The sequence below is a fragment of the Meriones unguiculatus genome, chromosome 14 (genome assembly GCF_030254825.1).
Source record: "Meriones unguiculatus strain TT.TT164.6M chromosome 14, Bangor_MerUng_6.1, whole genome shotgun sequence".
Lineage (NCBI taxonomy): Eukaryota > Metazoa > Chordata > Mammalia > Rodentia > Muridae > Meriones > Meriones unguiculatus.
In genome coordinates, this window is record NC_083361.1 from 75,345,036 (window position 1) to 75,368,973 (window position 23,938).

The following is a 23,938-nucleotide window of genomic DNA, read 5'->3' on the forward strand; positions in this document are numbered from 1 at the left end:
AGAAAGAGATAAATCAAAACCAAGAGAGCGTTTGACACTTAATGCACTTGATAAGACACAGAGAGAATGCATACCAAGAAGCCAACTCTCTGCCCCTCAGAGGGCATCGAGCTTGGCAGGGCAGATAACAGTGAGTGTCTTAGTCTCATTTCTATTGTTGATTTAGAAAAAAAAAAAAAACAAACACTGACAAAAAGCAACCTGTGGGAGAAAAGAAGGTTTATTCATCTTACAATTCCAGATTATAGTCGTCCATCATAGCACAGAAGTTACCGTGGCAGGAGCTCTAAATAGCTGGTCACATCCTATGGTCAAGAGCAGAGAAGAATAATGCACCTGGGCATGCTTGCCCTCCAGAGCTCAGGACTCCCTGCATAGGGAATGGTGCCACCATAGAGGACTTACGGCAACCCCACCCCCACCCCTCAGATGTGCCCTCAGATCAACTTAACCTAAATAGTTCCCCAGGTAGACTCTCTTTCCAAATGAGTTTTGGTTGATGGCCATACATGAGCCCATCATTTTTATGGTTCACCAAAGGCTGTGCTTTCCAGGGAATGATGGACCCTAGGATTTCATGTTTGTTGTGGGCAGATGATTTGGTGAATGAACTAGTCATGTGTAGGCGATGACTGAGAACATGTGGTCAACAAGGGTTGGCTTTGTGACGAGAAGCATGGGGAGTCAGAAGAGGAGCCTAAAGAACAAGGTAGCCTCCCTTCCCTTCAGTCCCCTGCCATCCACACATACCTTGGTCCTGGCTGAATCCCATCAGCGTCCCTGCTGCAAGCTCTTTGATCATGTCTCCTGACAAGTAGAATAAATTATAAATCTTTACCAGAACTCTTCTTTCCTTCATGAGCTGTTCAGAATTGCTCTCCCAACACTATCTTTTTTTTTTTTTGTTTAATCTTCTCTGGCCACAGTGGCCTCTGTGTATCTCTTTAATAGCACAAATCTGGCCGTGACAGGGGCACTCATGCTCCAATTTACTGAGCCTCAAACACTACCCCTCTCCAGATTTCCTACGGAGAGCTCTTAAGTATAGCAAGCCTGTTAGTCATAGATGATTTAGACTTGGAAGATGATGACGGGGCTTGGAACCTCTTTCTGGTTCACCATTGAAGAGGGCTCTAGGTGTTCTAGGATGGCTATGACCGATTAGCAAGAGGGGGAATGATTATATTACCAGAGGTAGACACTAAAGTGAAGCAGCAGCTACTGAGGAGTCACTCACAGGGAAGTAGGGTAGTGATGTTTCTCCTTCCTGGAGCTGGAGACTGGGAGAGTGAAATCTTTAAACCACATAGGAGTGTTTGAGCTTTAAATTAAACAATAAACAATCTGTCCACTAGCAAGAGCATCCTGTCACTATGCCAGTTTTCTGTCCCAGCCTTTTTCCTTGTTTACACTTATCCTGGAGTTTATTTTTTCCTGTAGGGAGATACAAGGTTTAAAAAAAAGTGTTGCCCAATTGCTAGAAATGGGTCAACGTTGCCACCAATGTATATTTTTACTTTCCTTCTAAATTTTTTATTTAACTTTTAATGATTCTTTGTGATTTTCACATCATCACCCTAATCCCACTCATCTCTCTGTCCCCTCATACCTGCCTTCTGCCCTCAACTCCCACCAAAAGAAAAAAAAAAAGTCACTGTGGAAGCTGTAGTGTGTGACAGTGTGTCCCACAGCATACACTTTTGCCCACACTTCTTTCCTTGCAAATGTTCATTGCAATGAATCATTGTTCTCTGGCTTCTGCTACACTATCAACAGTGGACTCTCACTGGGATGCCTCTAGATATCCTGTTGATGCCCTGTGTCATGGAGATCCTGCAGCCTTGAACTGGCCTCTTCATGCAGTCAGCACTTCACTGATGGGGTAGATGTTGGAACGGGCCAACTCAGAGCCCAGGATCTGGGCCTGGGTACCACCAATGTATTCTAGATCCACCAGAAAGGGTTGTGTGTGTATGCCTGTGTGTGTGTTCATTTGGGTATGCGTATGGACCTACATGCTTGTGAAGGCCAGAGGTCAATCTTGGGTGTCAGTCAGTCATTTCTAAAGATGTTATACACTTTGCTTTATGAGACAGAGTCTCGGGTAGGCTGGCTGGCCAGTGAGCTCTAGGGACCTACCTAGCTGCTTACCCAGCACTAGGGTTAACATGTGTTCACAACCACACTACTTGGGATTGAACTCAAGGTCCTCATGCTTGGTCTTATTTACTGAGTTATCTCCCCAGCACCTAAGCATCTATCAAGAGGCCTTTGAAATGCCCCTCTCTAATGGGAGTACCTCAGAATTCTGATGCAAGCAAAGAAGGAATGTAGCAGGAGCCACAGGAAAGCCTGAGCTGAAAACTGCATGGGAATTCAGCCGAACATTGCTCTAGGTTTAGCAATACTCTGGTCCTTACACTTGCACAACACGTGGTTTATCCACTGAGTCATAGGGACTGAGCAACGTCCTTAGCTTTGCAATGACAGTTAACACCACTGTTCATCACTGATGAGAAGATGAACGTGTTGAAATCGTTTATAATTTTCTCTTACCACTACATCCATATGGGCATTATTCTTTAGTATATTGCATCTACTTATAAACTAAGAACTGATATTATTTTGGCTTGAGCCATTATGTAACTGTGTAAAAAAAACCCCAAATCTAAAAATCATAAGAGGAATATCTATTTTCAAAATTCACAGACACACAAACACACACACACCTCTTGCGTGCTCTTTCAAAAGCAAACAAAACCCCCTAGTACCAGTCATAGAAATGGGCATGCCTCTTCTTCCTTGGGTTGGGTGAGATTCCTGCGAGATTGCAAAGCAAATTGTACTGGAACTCAGCAGATTCCCACTAGCCCTGCCTTTCACACTTCTACAAAATGAAGACTACCTGCAGCATGATCTTGAGGGCCTTACCAGAGTTAGCCTTCATGAAGCTCAAGAAACACAGGCCGCTAGGAGAATGTCTAACTGACAGTGTTATATTTGAATGTCCTCACAGCTCACAATCTAAGTTAAAATTACCCAGCATGCAACACCTCAAACATCTACCTCATATTGCTTTTCTCCTTGCTGATAAAATCGAAGAAAATTGCTTAGGCCAAGGGCTACAAGATACTCCAAAATAAGTCACTTCTTTTTACGCCATGATTCTATTCACACACACTTACTTGAATACACGATTCTGATTAGTTTTTGCATTCTCCCCTACTGTTTCAATGTATTTTATGTAGTGTGTGTTGCACCTCCATGCATGTGTAGAGGCCAGAGGAGGACATCCAGTGTTCTGCTCTATAATTCTCTGCAGTATTCCTTTGTAGCAAGGTCTCTCCCTGAACTGAGAGCTGGGCCAGAAGCCAGAAAGAATCAACAATCCTCTGCTCTCTGTCCCTTACAGCACTGGAGTTACAGGTGTGTGCAGCTATGTTCCACTTTTTATGTGAGTGCTGGATTTTAATCTGGGTCCACAGGCTCCCTCAGCCCTCCAATTTTTAAAGCACATTTGTTCATTTATGAAAAATGCACTGATGTGTCACTGTGCATCTGTGGAGATCACAGGTCGACTTGTGAGAGTCAGTTCTCCCATTTCAGCACGTGGTTCCCAGGAAAGGAACTCAGGCTGCTAGGCCTGACAGCAAATACCTTTTCCTGCTATGCCATCTCACCAGCCATCTTCATTTATTCTTTCAGTTTTGTTCTGACTGCTGTGTCTCGTTGTATGTGCCTATAGCCTATACTATTCCAGCGAAAGATTTCCCTTTAAGCTAGGAAAATAGGCCTATACTGGTGCTTCTTAAAGCAACTTCCAAGCATTTTATTTAAACACTATAAACTAAGTACAGTGCGAGAGAAAAGTCTGCAAATAAAACAAATGCACAGCTCTCTGGAAACACGTTGAAAACCAAGCAGAACAATCTTGGACTAGGCCATGTGACTATGCGGGGCTTCAAACAAATGGTTATTCTGCTGTGACATCTATGGAGCAATGCATCCATTGTTCCCTGGAATTTAATTCATTTTAAATTACTCATCCAAACGATCAACAGCGAGAAGTGCCGTACTCCGGGGGTGAAATGCAAGAATTGTTTTTATTGTGACCGAAACTGCTAGCTGGGAAGCAGTTCAGCCTATTCTAATTAGGCTTCACTTATTGTCTTTTGGAAAACTCTCAGCTTCAGATATGTGAGCAAAATCTTGCTAAGTGGAAGGATTGGGATAAATGATTTTTGTCTATTGTGGTGTGATGGCAAGGTTTGCAGAGCCATATAATGACTTCCCACAAAGTTAGAGCAATGTTTTTTGGAAGAGAAAGTTTTATTTTCAAAACTAAAAGCAGCATGAGAATTCTGTGTACTGTAAGATACAGTTTTATATGTGTATCAATATAGCCAATAAATTATTCTTTCTCTTCAAGGGCTGCTATGTAAATGTTTGAATCCAAGACATTATAACTGGCTACTTAAGTGCTTTGATATCAGTATCCAGAAGCATTATAAGCACACATTACAAAAATATCAATCTATGACCCTCGGAAGAAAACATACATATACAAATATATGAATTCATATTCCCCATATGTCACATATTTGATATAAACCTTTGAAGCAAGTTTGTATAAGACAAAAATGAGAGTTCTCAAAAAACGGAAAGTTTAACTTATTTGCCAAATATTCATTTCCCCAAACATCAATATTTTTAAAATCTCTATGCAAAAGTATGCTTTCAGACTGCTTAAATGCTACAACGCACACAACAGTTTTCAAATAATAAAGCCATTAATTTTGCCATTTGAATACTATCAGATAAAGGATATTATGTGGCGCGCACCCGAAAGAGTCAATGATCAAAAGCTGGCCTCTCCTGCAATGAGGACAGAAAGACCACCGCGCGCTGGCAGGAAGACACCCGTCACCCCTCCCTGCAATCCAGGTAGTTTCCTTTAATCCAATAGCAAATCTGAGCGTACTTAAGCGGAGTGATTCTAACTGCCACATTGAAGTCCTGGGGAGAGCCATTCATATCCACCCACTGATGCCCCGAGAAGATGCCAATAATCTTTCTTTCCCATTTCTGCTGTGGTCTCTTCCACATCCTCACGTAGACCCCTGAACCACTGGCTCCGGGCTGGGCATCACACTGCTGATAGAGAAGGTCATAGGTCTCGTCTTTGACGTCACAGAAGCGGTACACTAAATTGCCTGGCCGGTCATTGTCATAACCCGAGAAGTGGATCCTGCCCCCTGGGAGCTGCTTAGCCGGAGGGCTGACCCCGATCTTCATGAACTTCCTTTTGTGGGGTTTCTTGAGTTCCAGGAGGGCATAGTCGTAATCCATGCCGATGTCATTGGCATTGCCCTTGATCCACCCCTTGGGTACGTGGGTGCGTTTCACCCGGATCCACTGAAACTTCATCTTATCTGGCATGGCCGAGCTTGAGCTATTGTCCCCTCCACCGCCATCTTTATACTTGGGCTTCAAGAAGCCCACTCGGAGTTTCTGCGTCCCTTTCACATAGGTTTTGCCATCGTGTATGCAGTGGGCAGCAGTGAGGACGTGCTTCTCTGCCACCAGGGTGCCTGTGCAGCCGGTAGACAACTTCACCGATGTTGAGAAAGGGTAGTTGAGGAGGAAGTCCTTCCCGAAAATGCTAAACCTGCCATCGTAGCCGTAAATCTGCCTCTTCCTGCGAGATCTTCCGGTGGCCTCCGGGTCTCTGCGCTGCGCTCGGTCGGCACCACTGCTGAGGACGAAGATGCCCACCTGAGTCTCTGTGCGGCTGCCGTTGGCGTAAAGGGTTTCATAGGAAAGGTACTGCTTGGCCTCTTCATAGGTCGGAAGTGGAGTTCCCTTGTGACACTGGGGTCCACATGAGGAGGACACCTCCAGTTTGGCTTTGGCATCGAAGTCTGGCTTGGCTAAGTTGAGGGTAGACTGAGGCAACACTACAGGGAGGCGATAAGCCGGCCACGTGGGTTTCCATGGAACACCGTAGGGACTCACCTGCCTGAGCACACAGAGCAAGAGCAGGAGAAGGACGAAGAGCCCTGGGATCCGGGCCATGCTGCGTGCTACTGTGGAGACAAAGACGGGAAGTCAGGAGGACAGAGAGTATGTATCTAGTTCATTTACTGCTGCCTAGCAAGGCCAGGGGCATGCAGGTTGGGATCCTATGACTGAACCTTCCTCCAGTTCCTAGGGAGAGAACTCCTCAGGTAATGGTCTCACTTACATGCAAGTACTTGACGCTGGGACCATTCCCCACATTTCAGCCCCAAAGGAAGCTGGCTGTGTTTTTCCTTCATGCGTTAAGAAGTAATGACCATGGCACATGACAGGGCCGCATCTACACAAATTACCAGTACTCTGTGAACACGTGGCCAGCTCTCAGTTTTATGTGATTTTAAACTTTCTTTCTACTTGCTTATACACCTTGTCCTCTCCTCTCTAGCTACCCACAGACCCCTGGCTTTTTTCTTATCCCTATTACAGTAAGTTCTTACATAATTTTCTGGGCAACATGCTCATTTACATAGTAAATCTAAAACACACTTTACTGGGCAGCAAAGGCGTCTGGGAGGGGTGGAGTCATGCTAGGAATCCTATCTTTCCTACATGATGCATGCATTTGGAAGATGGCATGAGAATTTTACAGATTTTTTTGCTTTGAAATTGGAAAAAAAAAATGTTAGGCATTGCCGTTTATCTAACCCTTGGGAACATGGGTGCATTTCACCCCGATGCACTGAAGTTCCATATTCTTGGGCATGGCTGAAACAGCTGTTGGCCTGTGAATCACCATCTTTATACTTGCGTACAAATAAATAATTGTAGACATTTGAATTATGCTGCAAAAAAAGGGGGTCACTGTAAGAGCTACGAAGTCTTAACACTGTACCTAAAAACTTTATGAGTATTTCTGTTGATTATTTATTTGGGTGCGTGTTCCATGGTTTCAGCTTTTCTAATGCCTTCACCTTGGGCCCTTGTTAGAATTTGAAAGTCATTGGGTGAGCACTTGCGTTGCTGGAATTAATGTTTCGGCTCAGGAAACATATTTCCTGAACGGTACATAGTGACTTCCAGCGCACAGATACGCACAGATGATGTCGTGGCTTAGACAAAAGGTACAAACTCAGATGCAGTAAGAGGAGCAGGAGAGGAGCTACTGGAGGGAGCTGGGAAGGTGAAATGGCGTTAGATAAATTAAGAGACAGAGAGGGGGACACTTAGAAGGAACAACACGCAAGAGCAGGCAGGTAGGCAACTGTGTATAATTCAGGAATTATATTCAGCTCACAGGGGTGGACAGAGAAGATGGGAGAGGCAGCGGGTAAGAACCCCCTCACAGAGCACTGTATATACCAAACGCAAGAATACAAGTTTTATCCTGAAAGATCTATTTAAAACCTTGATCAATCATCCCTGGAGAAAGGCAATAACAAAGAGGGCTGGGAGTGCTTTCATCATTGCTCAAGCGTCAGTGGGCTCTGACTGGCTCCAAATCTTCTGGTTCAGCTGACTCGGTGGGTAGGATAATTCATTCACAATCAGGCATCCCAGAATGGGACGGGAGGGGGTATTTCTCAAGAGGCCAGCTACGGGAACAAAGCAGGAGCAAGAGGAAAACAGTGATTTCCTTATTTTCACTCCCTTCCTCTTGTGAGGTACAGACATTCTGGCAGCTTCTGGGTGCTCTGTGCTTGCTTGACATGGGCTGGAATCTCTATTGTTCTGTCCTAGCCTATCTGAGCAGGTCAAGCCACATTCCCAATATCCACACACATCCAAAATGTATGTTCCACCTCCTCTGCTATCTCCTTTGCCTCAGTCCCTTGAATTCTATTTCTGCCAGAGATAACAGGAATGGAGAAATGAAGAAACGAGATCCTTAATAAAAAAAAAAATCTATTTCCTCAGGATTTCTCAACTCCTTAAAATTCTACTTCTCTCCATCTTTCTAAATAGGAAAGATCTCCATTACTTTGGGAACACTTAGGTACTTGAGGGGAGGAAATACATGTAGCTGTTTCCTTACATCCTGATTCACGGAGTACATGGATAGGTGCCCATGCGTATTTGCATGTGCTTGTTGGGGAAAATAATGTCAGGACTAGTGCTTCAAAGTGACCAGGGAAGGTGTGCTGATGCTAACAAGAGTCCACTCTACAATGTGGTGACAACACTTTGGGAGACCTGTGGGACATGGTATCTGTCTGACTATCGCCCTTACTGGCTGAGGATCCAGCTCTTGAGCTCAGCTGGGTTTGAAGAGCCTTTGCTCTATGGATACCTGCCTTGACTAGCCACTCCAGCCACACCAGAATCTCTGTCAAACGTGATCTACTAAGGAAAGCAGGTGTCTCCCTCTTAGACTGCAATACAACTACCCCCTCCTCCCTTGACTAACGTGGAGAACGTTAATTCTTCTAAGCCTGATGCACCAAGTTTTATTTCATATTATCTTAAGGAGAAACAGAATCCAGACAGCCAAGCTCCCTTTTTAAATTATGACTATATAGGGGAGAGTAGGAGATGAGACATCACTATGCTACACAGGTCCTAAGATACAAATAGCTGGGTGTGGTAGTGCATGCCTTTAATCCCAGAACTCTGGGGAGGCAGAGGAAGGCCAATCCCTGTGAGTTCAAGGCCAGCCTGGTCTAGGACAGCCATGGCTATACAGAGAAACCCTGTCTGAGAAAGAAAAAAAAAGATACATATAATAATTTCAGTGGACAAGAAGAGCATGAAATTTAAGATATGCTAACACCAGAACATGAAACTTTGAATTCCAAAATCTAAAACACAATAGATAAGTAGAGTCTGGCTTATCAACTGTACCAAAATTGTACTGCTGATTGCCCATAGCTTTATCCATTTACCTAAAAATGAAATGATTTATTGACAAATGGCAGAAAAACTGTGAAACTACTGCAAACACATATTTTAAAAAAAATCAGACTAGAAACTTTGCTCTAATGAATTCGCCTCTTAGGCAAAATTAAGCCTCTTTCCAAGTGCTTTGTCTATACAGCAAGTCCCTATTTATTTAAAGAATACTTTCCAATGTCCCAAAGTACACCCTACTTCACAAGTGCCAACATGACATCCCCCTTAGTTGGTGTTTCAAAAAGAACTAACATTTTTAGAAACCAGTCAAGTGAGCGGTACTGCGTGGAAGGGTACCCAGTTTTCCCTGGGTTGTGGGTGCTGGGTAGTCAGTCAGTCAGCTTGGCTCTCGTCCTGATAGGGTCAGGTTTGTTCCTTGGCAAAATGGTAAAGGACTACTTTGGAGATCACTTACAAATGAAAGAATGCTGAGGTTTCTACTAAATGATAAGCTATTACCAACTCAAATTCCTAAACTTAAGTTCTGATCATGTAGCTGGGACTCAGGGAGAAGTTGGCCATCTGTGGAAAAGACTGCTCTCCACTTAGGGGAAGAGCACAGCCTTCTTTATATAAGATCAAAGTTTGGTTCTGTGGAAGCACTATTCTGTTAACTTGAGAAAAGGCTTAGAGGTTCCCAGTGTTGTTGAACTGTAGTGGCTGAAGTGATACGACCTCATACAGACAATCTTCATTCTGCATTTTCCTTGAGGTCTGCCTCCGAAAGTTAAAACTAATCCAAACATAGAAAGTGATGCATACTTCAAGAAACTAGCGCGGGTCATTTTCTCCAAATTGGTTCGGAATATTTGGTGAGCAACTGAGATGTTAAGCTGGATGTAAAGTCTTCATGTGGACTTAAAGTGACATCTGGTTATTAAAGTAACAAGCATCCAAAGTCATTTGCTTTGTCATCCTATTTAAGGTGGTCTATGCATAGGCACTCAGGGATGTAAACAGATGTAACATACTCAGTCCTAATCCCCTAGCTGGAAACGTGACACATGTACTACTTAATTTTAAATTGTCTAATGATTAAAAGTAGACTGTCTTGTTCTCGTAGAGCTGTTTGGAAAACCAACATCTTTTAAAGGAATGAAGATTTCCAAACCTCATCTTCTAAATCTGGAGAAAAATATGTTAGGTCTATTACATTCCATTTCTAGAAATGAACCTTTGCAGGATGCACATTCTTCATACACATAAATTATCTTCTCCCCTTTCCAGCTAAGTGTTTCCTGTGTTACTTCACCTAATGGTGAAGCAGAACAGAAAAGCAAGGTGAACAGTTATTTTTTTCGCCATGCTTAGTAACACAGAAACTGCATTTCTTTTCCAGTTCTGCCTATCCTCAGACTCATGAGAGGACTGCATACTTTCTACTCAGGTTGCAATACTAGCCACTATCTCTCTAGTGTCTCAAAATATTTATGCTTTATAACTATATATCATAAGCCCAACAATACTTTTATGGCAGAGGGACTTTGCACATTATCAAACATACCAATGACAATAATCTTTCTAGGGACTGACGGACTGGGGCTGCTTTTTCTGTTTCTCCACATGGCAATCTTCAACACTGCAACAATTCAGTTCTCCTCTAGGGGAGCAGTGTTTGAGAGAATAATTTAACCCCTGTAAGCAAAAAACTGCTATAAGGGAACATCTAATGTTTTAGACATCCATTCCCTATTATACAAAGTATGACTTCCTGTGACCACAATAAAAGGTAAGAAAATACATGAAGGTGCCCATTCTAGACACCATTTGGAAGGATGACAAAGGGTCCTCCGTGAGATCTTGTAGCCAGAGATCCTGAGCAATGAGACTCTGCTAATTCCCAAAGCAAATGCCTAAAAATGAACAAAGCTCTGCGGATACACTGAAACCAGGCTTGCTCTCATTTTCCAGAGTCACATAACCCATTAAGGCAAACAGACCTGATCACATGATAGCTTAAGAATGATGGTCTTGTCGGGAAACTGGAGGGGACTTAAGAAGCCTAGCAATTCAAACACAGTCTCACGGTCACACAGAGTTTAACTTCTTCTCTCTCAGGTTTTAGGCAAAATGAACCACCCTAGTGATCCCAAGACAACTTCGCAGCAGATCGAGGACAGAGTGCACAATGTTGCCAATGGTGAGACCGTGAGAAATTCCCTGGAGTCATCTGGAATTAGGCATGAATAATGCCGGGCGCACTTGCTCCTAAAGCATCCATGGGAAGGATGCTCGGGCGGACCTGAGACCATTAAAGACTGCAGACCTGGGCCAACAATGTTCTCAGACACACTAATGGACACTTTGGCACTTATGCTACAGGCAGAAAAACACACCTACATTCACTGTCTACCTGAATAGTTGTCAGTGAGGCAGAAACGAGATCCATATTAATTACCTTGGAAAACTGCTTCCCTTCCAGTTCAGAGACAGCATGACAAGTTCCCTACTGACAGCTTATAATAAAGGAAAAATACAGGTGAAGGATTTATTCCTTAGTACACGGTGTACATATGGGCACAAGCGCTCAGAAGGAAATGAACGTAGTGTCTGCTGTGGAATTTTTTCAGCCCCTTCATCCTACCTCCAATCCAGTCCTAAGACACCCTAAAACACCAGATGCTTATTGTGTAACCCCGGCTAACCTCAAGTTCACCCCCTTCCTCAGCTTTCCAAGTGCAGGGATTCACAGGCATGCACTCCTAAGAGACTCCTAGAAAGACAGTTAATAGTTCTTTTAAATGCTCTCCTGCCTGCCCCAGTATACTCTTGAAACAATGTCTAACAAGATCCTGATACTAATTTGCAATAGGGGTTTTTGGCCACAGCTAACATCAACTATAAATTCAACTCTTCCCCCAGGGCCTCATGAGGCAATTCTAATACTGGCCTAGCTCTCCCTAGGGAGTTTGCTAGGACCCTCGAGTTCAGTTTCAAGAGCTGGGAGAAGCAGTTCCTATTCTGACTGGGATACTGAAGCTTTCCCCCAGCCACGTCTGTTTCTGAATTCTCATGCGTGTCACCCAATGAGCAATAAGACAAACAGGATTTTTATCAGAGGCTTTTCTCAAGAGACGCTTTGAGGGAGGTGGGAGGGGGAGGGGTGCTGTTGCTCCATCTAAACAAGACTTCCCCTCCTAAAAGTTCTAGGGGAGGAAAAATCTTTTATTTCAAAGTTAACGATTTATGATAAATGGCTACGGGCTGAAGAAATATTTGTTTCCAACAACTGTTGATAGTTCGCACAGCAATTTTCTTTTTTTAGGTTTAGCGAGCTGCGCGAAGTCGTCATCCAGAACAGAGCCTGCTCCCAGGCTGTGTTTGCTGACTTTTTCTTGCTTGTTAAGGTGTGTTCATAATCACGTGTCAGGTTAAAAATTAATGCTCAGAGCGTGATGGAATCAGATACAGCATGTGCAAAACTCAAGGAAAGCAAGAGGTAGAGGAGGAGGAGGAGGTGGTGGTGGTGGTGTGTGTGTGTCCGTCAAGTCCCAGAACAACTTCCCAGACGCCACTTGACTCCTTCCTACCAGCACCCTGCATCCCAGACAGCCTCCCATCCACTTTAAGAGTGACACTTCGTGAATCCGAATGCCCCAGAGTGCCGCGCATCCCGGGGAGGCTCTTTCGGGCTCCAGTCCCACCCTGGAGTCGGTGCGGAGGCCAGCACAAAGTCTCCGGTGCCCCTGCAGCCCGCAGCCACCACACCCCACGCGCACCCGGCCCTTTGTCCCGCCTCGGCCCACGCGCAGCTCCCCGGTAACCAGCCGGAGACGCCAGGTGCCCGCACTGCACTCACCCGCGTGGAGCAGCCGGTCGGGGCTGCGGCCCGGCGTCGCTCAGACAGGTGTGGGCGCCCGGAGACGGCGCGCGGCTCCCATGCCCGCTCCGCGGCGCGGCCGAGTGCGAGCTCGCCGGCGGCTCCCGCAGCGCCGGGCCCGCCCCCGCCCCCTCCTCCCTCGGCTCCCGGGCCCTCCCGCCCCGCCCCCGGCCTCGAGCCGGGCCGCCCGCCCGCGGTCGCCGCCCCTTCCTCTCGCCGCCCGCCTCCAGCCTCAGCCTGCCATCCGGAGTCCTCTGACCCCGCGGCTCGGCGCAGGTGGGGCTCTGCAGCCTCTCGCCATCAGCGGGTCTCCGCCTCGAAGATGTCCGGGCCCCCGGTCCTGCCAGGGACGCACGGACCCTCCGGCTCTCGACAGTGCACACCAAACTCCAGGGTTCTGGACTGCCTGTGTCTGCAGAGGTGCTCCAACAAGGGCGGTCCCCACCAGCCCGGGTGCGCAGGGAGCTCCCGGGCAGGTTTGGGAAGTCGACGTCCAGTTTCTGAGCCCCTCACCCATGCACATTCTCTGCTCCTTAAACGGTGGTGACCGAGCTCCTCCCCACCTCGAGGGCTTCTGGAGAACAGCAGTTTGTAAGCCAGAGGCAGGAGTACCTGCAGTCCAAGCACTTGCGCGCTGGGGCCAGAGCAAGGGATTAAGGGCTCTGCAGCTTCCCGAGACGGGCTGGTGAAGTCCCTGGCCTGGTCCTTACTGGGGCAGCAGGGCACCAGCTGGTGGAGCCACTGCCTAGCGGGTGCTGCCTGCCTGCGCCCCTAAATCACTCCAAGGAGTCCACAGCTGAGGGTCTTCTCCAAGACTGCCTGGTGACTTCACTATTTAAATATTTAATGCTAAAGGCTTGGTCGTCTCCCACACAACCTTAACGTCTGAACTAACCTTTCATGCAGGCCACGGAGATGAAAAGGGTGAGGCTGCTGTGGATTTCCCCTGAGGACAGGAGGATTGGAGAGTCCTACTCTTGTGCGAAGACAGACAGCTACTGAACGGTTGGGCAAGGTTTTTGCCTAAAGGTCATTTTCCCCCTCCCCCGTCAATCCCAGAGTAGCCTTCCTTTTTCCTGTCAAAACCTGCCCTCAGACAGGGAGGGCCTAATGTCCTAGTCCGCACCAGGATGTTAATGACGTGCCCAGTGAGCTAGTGTTTGCCTTTGCTCTAAACAGAAAAGGCCTGGGCACATTGAAGGGAACCAGCTTTGCCCATCACTTAAACCGCAATACTTACGTCTCCCAGTCTTAGCTTAGAAGTTCCTTTAAAGCAACCCGTTAATGAGACTATGTATACGTAACGCCAGGTTAAAACTTTTGAACAACTCAAGAATAAAACCCAAACTGACTTTTAAATTGAAAACAAAAATTACCTTCCAGAACAGTACAATTTAGCTTAATACTGCTTCCTCAACTATTGACAGCATATGGCTGCTGACTGCCAGAGGGGTTCCCTTCAGTTTTCCATTGTGCCACCACTCTTGTGGTATGTGAGCGGCCCTTAAGGATGCTTTCCTCTTACTTCTAGTCTCCCTTCCGTCCACCATATCGCCTTTGTTCTCCCTAGGTCTCTTTCTTATTAACGTATCAATGAAAGTGGTGATCCAAAGAATAGCACACACAGACACAGGGAAAAACATTAGTTCTTGGAGATTTATGGTGGTTTGAATCAGATGCTTCCTGTAGTTTCTGGCATTTAAAATACTTGGTCCCCAGTTGGTGGTGGTGTTCTGGTAGGCTTGGGAAATGTGTGTCACTGGGGCTGGGCTTTGAGGTTTCAAAGTCTGTCACCATTCCCAGTTCACCTTCTCTGCTTAAATCCCAGCTCCCTGTTGCTCCTGCTGCGGTGCTTTGCCATCATGGACTCTAACCCTCTCAAACTGTAAGCCGAATAAACTCTTTCTGCTGTAAGTTGCCTTGGCCACTCAGTATTATCACCGCAATAGAAAAGTAGCTTAATACTGGTGGTTATCTCAATGATCAGAATGTGCTTATATGGTTTTTTTTAATCAGACATATAAATCAAATTAAATTATGGATCTCCATGGGTTTATAGCTCCCAACGGAGCTATATTTATGGACTTGGGACACCTTATGACTAAGCCAAATAAAACCTGGTGGGGTTCAAGATGCTCACACAAATGACAAAGTCAAGAGAATTATTATCAAGGAAAAAGCCAGAAAAACCGTTCAGCTTCATTTGCTCTTAGGTAACTTAATAAATATGAACTTTAGAGGCCACATGGCCATGTGACATGGTGTTAGCTGCTACCAGCTTCAGTACCGAAGCCCTTCTGATGTGTGGGCTAACCTAGCTATTTGCTATGACTAAAATTGGATGACAGACTTGGCCTCTCTGTTTTTATATCATGTCTATCCTTAATCTTGGAGTTGTAGGCTACTCAGCTCTACATGTAAACACATTGAGCGATGAGAACTATTTTGTCTAAAACTTTAATACAGGGTTAACTTGACCTCTTACCTGTGGAGCTGATATGCTCTTTGGCTTTTTTGTTTTGTTTTGTTTTATCTTACTCTTATACTTTCTCACCACCTCAACCCCTCTAATCTAGTCATCATGAGGCTTCGATCAAACCATGGAAGCAGGGTATTCAAGCAAGATGATGACACCAGCAGCAGAAGGGACTCAGTCATTCTTGATTTAAGCATTAAAAGTCCTAAGCCAGGCAGTGGTGGCATACACCTTTAATCTTAGCACTCTAGAGGCAGAGGCAGGAGGATCTCTACGTTTGAGGCCAGCCTGGTCTACAGAGTGAGTTCCAGGACAGCCAGGGCTACACAGAGAGACCCATCTCAAAAACAATACAACAGATTTTTAAAACCCAGTCTTTTGACTAATGAATGATTTTCTAATTTTAGCCTATTTTTTCCCCAAAACTAAATAAAAGCTTGTTGCTTTCTCTGTTGAGTGGAGCAGCTTGATCTACTCCTTTGTTCTCCCAGTGAAGGAGCTCTCTGCCTGCCTATGAATGTGTGGCAGTGTTACTGTTTCCATGTCACAGGGTCCCACAGCTATGTGTGGGTGCCACTCCAGGGCCATCTACAGACTAGCTATGTGGCTTCTCTCCTAACCTTTCTCTGCCCAGTAGCATCTTCCATACAACCAGGGCTTTGGGGGGTGTTTTAAAGGTTGAATAGATCAGTGCACAGAAAGTGCTTTAGAACAATTTTTTTTTAACATGGAGAGAACAGCTAATTAACATTAGCCAGACTAAATTCACTGTGCAAAAAGGCAGTGTGTTGAAGCATTATCTTCCAGCACTACCTCGGTACGTTTTATTGCTATTTTTCTCAACAGTGGAAATTTTCAAAGTAGAGCCACAGAGAACGAATATTACTCCTATCAACCATAAAGAGAAACCGAGGCACAGAAGGGCCTAAGATCACATCCTTCTCTCAGTCATTTCCAGGTGCTATTGTCTTCTCCCCAAGCAGTGAACCAGCAAACAAGAGTTCTCAGTTCAGATGGGCATGCAGAGGGTCTAGGGCTTAAATATGACTCACTGGCTTTTAAATGTTTTCTAGGTTTGCTGCAGAGAAATAATTGGCGCTTAGATCATCTATATGATGGCCAGCAACATGATGGATTTGTAGAGTACTTTGACCTTTGAGAGAAATGCACTCTGTAAACAGGTGTTCTCATGCTGGGCATAGATGTTTGCTTTGTTCTTTCTCCGTGCTTGTCCATCTTCCCCCCAGGGGAAACAACACCCAACCCCCTAACTGCTTTTTCAAACCTTTTTATGTGTACTGCAATTGAGGAGTTAAAAGTGCACTCAGGGAGAGGCCTGCAAGTTTACCATCTGTCCACTCTGTTTAAAATTTCTGAGACTGTGGGATACAGCAAGCAAATGCCCCTGACCCTTTTGGTGCAGGGCATTAAATGCTATGGACATAAAGCAAGATGCAACACAAGGAAGGGGGAAATACAGCCTAGGTCAAGGAACAAACATGAGCTAGAAAATGTAAAAGAGAGAATCTCTGATTCTTTAATGCCAGGTCGGAAGGCTTCCCCTAGGCTATGAGATTTGAACTGAACCTCAAAAGGTAAGGACCCAGGAGTTTCATTTTATTGGTTTTTTTTACCCCCGACTTTGAAGTGATGGAGAGTGGATACAGCACTTTGCTCATACCGGTTTCAAGCTTTACAACTGTGTCACACCTCCAGATTCTCGGCAAGGTTTTAACATCTTACCGGCTCTGTAGAACCACACTGCAATATGATTAGAAGAGAAATGAGAAATCTGCAAGGTTAGAAGGAGCAGAGCTAGGACTCGGCTGTAAAGGTTATGGGTGTGTTCCATAAATTCACGCATTATGCATGGGTGTGTGGAGTACATTTTATTGCATGTAATCTTCAAGATAAACAGAGAAAGAGGGATGTGTTAGCTGTCATATGACTCTGTGAAAGATCACCACAGACTGAATAATTTATAATGAACAGAAACTTACTTGGCTCATGAGTCTAGTGGCTGAGAAATCTAAGATGGAGGATTAGGATCCCAAGCTCTACTTAGCTGAGAGTTTGTGCCACCAAGACCCCCTTTTCTATTGCTCCCACTAAGCAGCTGAGTCAGATGCTGCTGTCCAACCAACTCTCACTGTCTTCTTGGGAGCATGCTACCTTTTCCCAGTTGGGTAGGTGCTCATCAGGACTTGTTAAATGGCCTCACATTAACCGATGAAATGGAACCAAGCAATAATTGGAAACTAGAGCCACGGGACAATGAGAGACCCAACATCAGCTCTAACCTATGATACTCAATTTAGGGCTTATTTTATTCAAGGCCAGGATCCATACACAGCTTCAGCAAGCTAGTCAGTTTGTAAGTTATCAACCAGATTACATCAGAGGAGATCTATTTCCTGGTCAAAGCTCTCTACACTATATGTATATATTGAAATACCACACAGTACCCATAAACATGTACAATGCCTATGTTTTAATGTAACATTTAAACATAATTTAAGTAAGAATCATTTCTGCATGCTCTCTTACTACTTTGGTGACTTTTGCAAAGCGATACGTGGAGCTAGTAGTTTGCTCCGTAATGGCCACCGTCAGCTCCACATGGTGTACAAGAAGAAGGCTAGAATAAGAGGTAAGGAAGGAGACGGGGGAGGGAGTCTTCAAAACCTATCTGAGCCATAAAGAAGGTGTGCCCTCAAGCACGCCATCTTGCTTGGACATCCCTTGCTCATTGCCCTTGGCTTCTCATCTGCAGTCAGAGCTCCTAGTGACGCCCGCTTAGAGTCTGAGAGTCTGAGTCTGTAACAGGGGAGTGGGGTACACATTTTTTTTAAATCTTTAGCCAACAGGGTTTGCCATGGGTATCTAAACCATAGAAGAATGTGGAGCTCTAGAGTCTGGCTGACAAGTTACAATTCATTTGCTTGTTGGGTGGCATTAGTTATGGGAGCGACTCTCCATGCCTCAGTTTCCTCATCTGTACAAGGAGATAACTGAAGCTGCCTAAGGAGCTCATCAGTACAAAGCATTCAGCACAATTCTCAACATGAAATAAGCTCTATGTTTGTGTCAGCTACGGTTATTGGTAATAATCCTTGTCACTGCTATTAAGAGTACTCATTAAGTATTTCAAAAGTTACTGAATGAATGAATTAAATTGTTATGGTATCAATCCTAAATATTTAATCCAAAATTTCTAAGAGTAAACTAATTCAAGTTTCTGTCAGTCCTCAGATACTTTTATTGATGTGATCTGTAAGTGAGAATACATCTCTTAGTATTTAATTTAGAAAAAATTACTGATTTAAGTTACATTCTTTCTCTAATCTTCTCTATGACATCACCAATTTATTTAGTTAACAAATATCTATTAAACCATTAATACTGGCAGGCCTTTATGCTTATATTTATTAGTGTCTTAAGGGAAGAAGTTGATTTTCTTTCTTTCAATGCTATACTTAAAATCTTACATGTTTTAAAATCTTAAAATTTTAATGTTTAAAAAAAGCATAACAGATTCCATAATTAAGTTAAAAACTAACAAGTTGAACCACTAACGATATAAAATCTTTCAGGCATCTAATAAAACCAAACAAATGTACTAAAACTTTTAAAAATTCTTAGTTTTGTTAGTGATTATTCATTATAAGTGTTTAAAAATAAATCATCTCATCAAATACAAGTACATGAAGGTGTAAAATATAAGTGTAATTTACACATATTATTAAATATTAAATTTTCACAGTGGAACCTGGTGACAAACAGAAGCAGAATGGCAAAGGAAAGCTTCATTCTAACCCTGCTGTGAAGACCAGATCGAGCTAAAACGGCCAAGAAGCAAAGCAGACTCGGGTGCTGCTGATTTCCTGTATACTGCGGGCACTCTTCTAAACTGAAAAATTAGAAACATTTCAAAATAACTACATGTTTCTCATTTTCTTTGGTCAAATTTGAAAAGCCTCCAGAGGACAACACTGGGTTTCTCTGGTGTGTCCTAATTCTATAAAGAGGCGCATGATCAAGAACAAAAGAGAAATCAAAGATTTTTTACATTACAAAAACTTCTCTCAAATTGGAAAGCATTTTTTTTTAGAAAATTGTTTTTGTTTTCAATTTATGATTATATTTATCCAGAAATACTGGAGCCTCTTTTCTCTCTTACAAGAATCAAGCTTTTATGTGGTTAAGTATGGAGTCTGGGTGCTTGGATTCAGTGTCTTTCGTGAGACTGTTTTTCTGTCTGGCAAATTCTCCTCAACCTTCAAGCCTCCCAAAACCCTCGTGGGCTGGATGTTTTGCTCTCAGGGAACTGTATGAAAATGGTGCCTTCTGACGGTGTATATTTTCACGTTGATGCTCACGTGGTCCAAAGCACCTCATGAGCAGAAATTCCATCTTGTTTTCCTTTGTAGTCTGTAAACTCTTCCTTTGTAGCAGAGCCACGAGCTCCTAGTAAAGGCTCGATTGATTTGTATATAAACAGCGATCACATGAATTCATAGATAGCATTTTAATTAGCTAGCAATATTAGATCTAAAATAATTTGAATGGCTAGCCATGAAGAGCAGGACATACCGCATGTGAAATTTTATGGCCGGGGTTCTAATATCGTCCAGTATATAAGTAAGTCCAAACCTCTGTTTAAACCCTGATCATCATCGTTTCCTTGCAAAGTCATATCGAGATGATAAATTCAGCTTCATTTTCTATACGGTTACATTCTAAGTGGCATTTATCCACGACTTGAGACATTCCAATGAACTCGGAAGAACATTTCCAAGGAGGCTCTGAATTTGGGTTCCCCATTGTGTTCTTAATTGCTCTACCAGGAAATCATAGAATCCTATTGGACAATATGCATTTTTAAAATATCACCCCCCATATTTCCTGTAGGTATTAACAGATTATCTTTGAAAATAAAGGGTAATTCAATGTGCATATTAGCATCCTAAATGCTCTGAGAAGTTCTGAATAAATTAATCTTGTTCAGTTCATTTACACAATGGTACCCAATTTTACTGGATTGGGGAACTTCGGGGAGGGGTTATTTTTTCTTTTTTTAAAAATTTATTTATTTATACACTTTAAGTCCTGAATATACCTCCTTTCTCCCCTGACTGGGGAACTTTAAATGTTTTTCAATACGATAGTAATGTTTTACAGGCCGATACTGTTCTATTGGCAATTTGGGAAACACCAACTCTGTGCGTACTCCACTCCAGAGACTGTGCTACTTCTCTTCTAAGATGTGGTCTGAATCTTTCCCACACTGTTCCTGCTCATATTTGAAACACTATTTCAAGTCCTTGTGTCTATGTTCTAACCATTTTTAAAGGCCTAACGCAATATCCATTCTCTAGAAAATATTTTTATCAGCCTTGAGTTCCTATAATGATTTTCTACAACTTTCTCATGTTCTACGTTCTCGTTCCCCTGATGCTAAATACTGAGTCTTCATCTAAGACCTGCATCTCTCCTGCGCACTGTTTGACACTGGGTGCCCCAGTTAGAGATTTGGCAGGAACAGAGTTCATCGAAGAGACTCTAACAAAGTGGCCCAAGAGTAGAGGCAAAGAAGAGGGCTGAGGAGTGGAATAAGAGCCCCCAGAACAGCAGCACTGTTATATGCCATTAGTAGCTGGGGTTAGGGAAGAAGGAACAAAATCCCAGGTGAGCATGCTTACCACAGAGAGAAGCCTGCCTGGAATTATTGCCAAGGCCACAGAGAGATGCAGCTGCTAGGAGAAACTGGTTCCCAAGAAAGAAGGGGGTAGTGTGGGAGAAGTGCCCCAACAAAGCTCCTTCATCCTCTGACATCCTGGATCTACCAGCATGAACTTGCAAGGCAGCCAGGCCAGCTGTCTCTAAGGCTCTACATCCTGGGCAGGGGCATGAATGGTGCATAAATCATGAGAGAGACGCCAACTGAATAACCAGCATTCTAAGAGCCAGACAAGGTTATGATCAGTACCTACTTCATAGGGCTATATCGATGAAACTAAGAAACACATAAAACGTTGACATAGTGAATGACCGAGTCTCCATTTTAGCCGCTCATTGTTCTTATTATCACAAAAAAAGCCTCTACGAATAATTATTTTGTAAGAGCTATTTTATAACAAGTAATAATTATTTATTGTAATAATAATAAATGATTATTATCTAAGAGGAAGATGTGTCATAGTGTTCACTCTTGTACAGAGCGTAGAAACAAATAATTGGTATCACAGGGAACAGAGGTCATGGAGCAAGGGGCAGGGAGACATTTTAAAGAGGTGATTGGGAATGTTTGTCTGAAGTTTTAGTCAGTCTGACCTTGGCATAGACACCAACAAACTGAACTTGAGACAGCTCTTGCTTTGACAAGCTGTCCCTGCCCTTCTTAGATAATCTGAGACCTTGGTTTTTCCTTTGTTTCTGTAGAGGTGAAAGTTGCTGAAAAGCTCTCTTGCTCTGAGCACCCAGAGCCATGCAGAAAGGGGCAAGCAATGAGCTAAACTTTTTATCTTCCATGACAATTCTATGAATGTCACCGTTTCATTTTGTGTTCAACCTATGTTAAACTTGTGTTGAATTATTTACACACAAAGTGTTAGGCTCCTTAATGGCATTATATATATATATATATATATATATATATATATATATATATATTAATTTTTAATTTTATTTTTTAAACAATTTCATTATATATCCTGATTGAAGCCCCCACCCTCAACCCCCTCAGTCCTACCTTCCCTCCCTCTTCTCCTCTTTCTCCTAGTCCACTAAAAGGGAGAGTTTTCCACCATTGCTATCTGCCCATAGCTTGTTAAGTCTCATCAGGACTGCCTGGATCCTGTTCTGCCATGGCCTGGCAAGGTGGCATCATCACGGGCAACTGATCAAAGAGCAGGTAATTGAGTTCATGATAGAGGCAGACCCTGCTACCCTCACTTGGAGATCCATATGGAGAATGAGCTGCCAATAGGCCATATCTGAGCAGGGGGCCTAGGTCCTCTCAATGCATGGTCCTCAGTTGGTCTCTGCAGGACCCCCTGAGCTCAGATCCTTTAGCTTTGTTGGTCTCTTTGTGGGGCTCCTGTCTCCTCCATGTCCCTCTCCTTCCATAAGACTCCCTGCCCAAAGTTTGGCCCTGAGTCTCAGCATGTGCTTCAATCCCCTGTTGCATGGAGCCTTTCAGAGGACCCTCTGTTTCCTCTCTTCCACTGCTTCTGGTGTCTATCCTGTTTGCCACTCTGAAGGAGATTTAAGCATCCTCCCTGGGGTCCTCCTTAGTATTTAGCTTCTTTAAGTCTGTAGATGGCTATCCTATATTATACAGCTAATATCCGCTGTTGATTGTTGATCTTCCTCCCCCTTCTCAGTATCCCCTACCCCCAACCCCCTTAGCTACCTTTCTGCTTTCATGTCACTTGTGTCCCTTTACTGCCCACACCCTTCAAAACTTCATCCCCCCCTTTGCAATCCTTTTTTTTTTAATTTCATGACCAATAACCACAACTACTTTCATGTGCTTATATTATATATGAATAGATTATATAATAAATGTCATACATCTATGAAAAACTATTAAAAGCTAGGATCTACACACGAGAGAGAATATGCATTATTTTTCTGAGTCTGAGTCACCTTACTTAATATAATCATTTTCAGATCCATCCGTTTTCCCGCAAATTTTACACTTTCATTTTTCTTCACAGATGTATAAAATTTATTGTTTATATGTGCTAGATTTTCGTTATCCGTTCACCTGTTGATGGACGTGTGGACTGGTTCCACTTCTTTGTCATTGTGAACAGACAAGCACCAAACATGGCTGTGCCAGTATCTCCGTGGTTTGAGTCTTTCTGGTGCACGCCCGGGAGTGTTACAGCTACGCCCCATTTTGAAAGTGTGTGAAAGGTGGCCCACCAGAGGCTAGGTGGAGGCTTTGTATCTCCAGAAGCAACGTGCTTCTTGTGGAAAAAAAGCAACCTGCTTTATTTCAACCCCCCAGCACCTGGTTCCTGCTGCCCTGGGCACACGGATTAGGGAAATTGAAGGAATAATCAGCAGTGTTATTTTCTTGTCAGAGCCGTGAAGAACACGGGGAGAGCCGTTCTCCAGGCTAACGGGAGAGAGGCCCTGCTGGGGCCGCTGCCCTGCTTCTGGCAGAAGCTCCTTCATGGGAGCTGGGGACTTACCCAAAGAAGGCAGACAGGCCACTCCAGCAGCTCCGTCCCTGGGCTCCAGGAAGGCGGTAGTTCTGAGAACCTTGTCGTGGGGCAGTCATTGAAGGTCACCCTGCCAGGAGACTCTAGTACTGACACCAGCAGCTGCAGGTAGGGACTTCCTTCAAGGAGGGGTGACTTTCTTATCCGGGTGTACAGTAGACTAAAATTAGTGAGGACGTTTATCCCCTAGCATCGGTGAGATCTGGACGTAGTTACTCACGTTACGGTCCCTGCCCGCCGGGAAATCAGGACATAAAACCACCACTGTTAACATGTGACTCCACGGTCACTGTGAGCACAAGCCTCGTGCTCTTCTGGAGGCCAGGATCCTGGGCTCGCTTGCTTTTCCTGCAACAATCACGCGTTTTCTTTCTTTGCTCAAGGTTGATGGAGCGCTGTTTAGTGCGTGCGCATGCCCAGAGTGAGGGGTCCTTTACAGACGGAGCAGTAGGTTCCTCTGCCACAGAGGCATGATAGGCCGCTGGGGGGTGGGGGTGGGGGTTG

The 23,938-nt window shown here is 44.1% G+C and overlaps 1 protein-coding gene across 4 annotated transcripts; it reads right to left on the reverse strand.

Moving 5' to 3' along the window:
* Positions 1-204: 204 nt before the first annotated feature.
* On the reverse strand, positions 205-23,424 carry Prss23 (serine protease 23). Of its 4 annotated transcripts, XR_009585616.1 has the most exons (3): positions 13,620-13,729; positions 751-6,086; positions 205-305 (listed from the first exon to the last, which is right to left on the reverse strand). XR_009585616.1 is itself a non-coding variant. In XM_021633146.2 (2 exons), the coding sequence occupies exon 2, from the start codon at positions 6,073-6,075 to the stop codon at positions 4,924-4,926; it is 1,152 nt and encodes a 383-aa protein (XP_021488821.1). In that variant the 5' UTR covers positions 6,076-6,086; positions 23,405-23,424; the 3' UTR covers positions 205-4,923. The 4 variants fall into 4 exon arrangements, 3 of the variants coding, with proteins under 3 accessions (XP_021488821.1, XP_021488819.1, XP_021488820.1); XM_021633146.2 differs by lacking the exon at positions 13,620-13,729 and adding an exon at positions 23,405-23,424 and having other exon boundaries at positions 205-6,086; XM_021633144.2 differs by having other exon boundaries at positions 205-6,086.
* Positions 23,425-23,938: the final 514 nt, after the last annotated feature.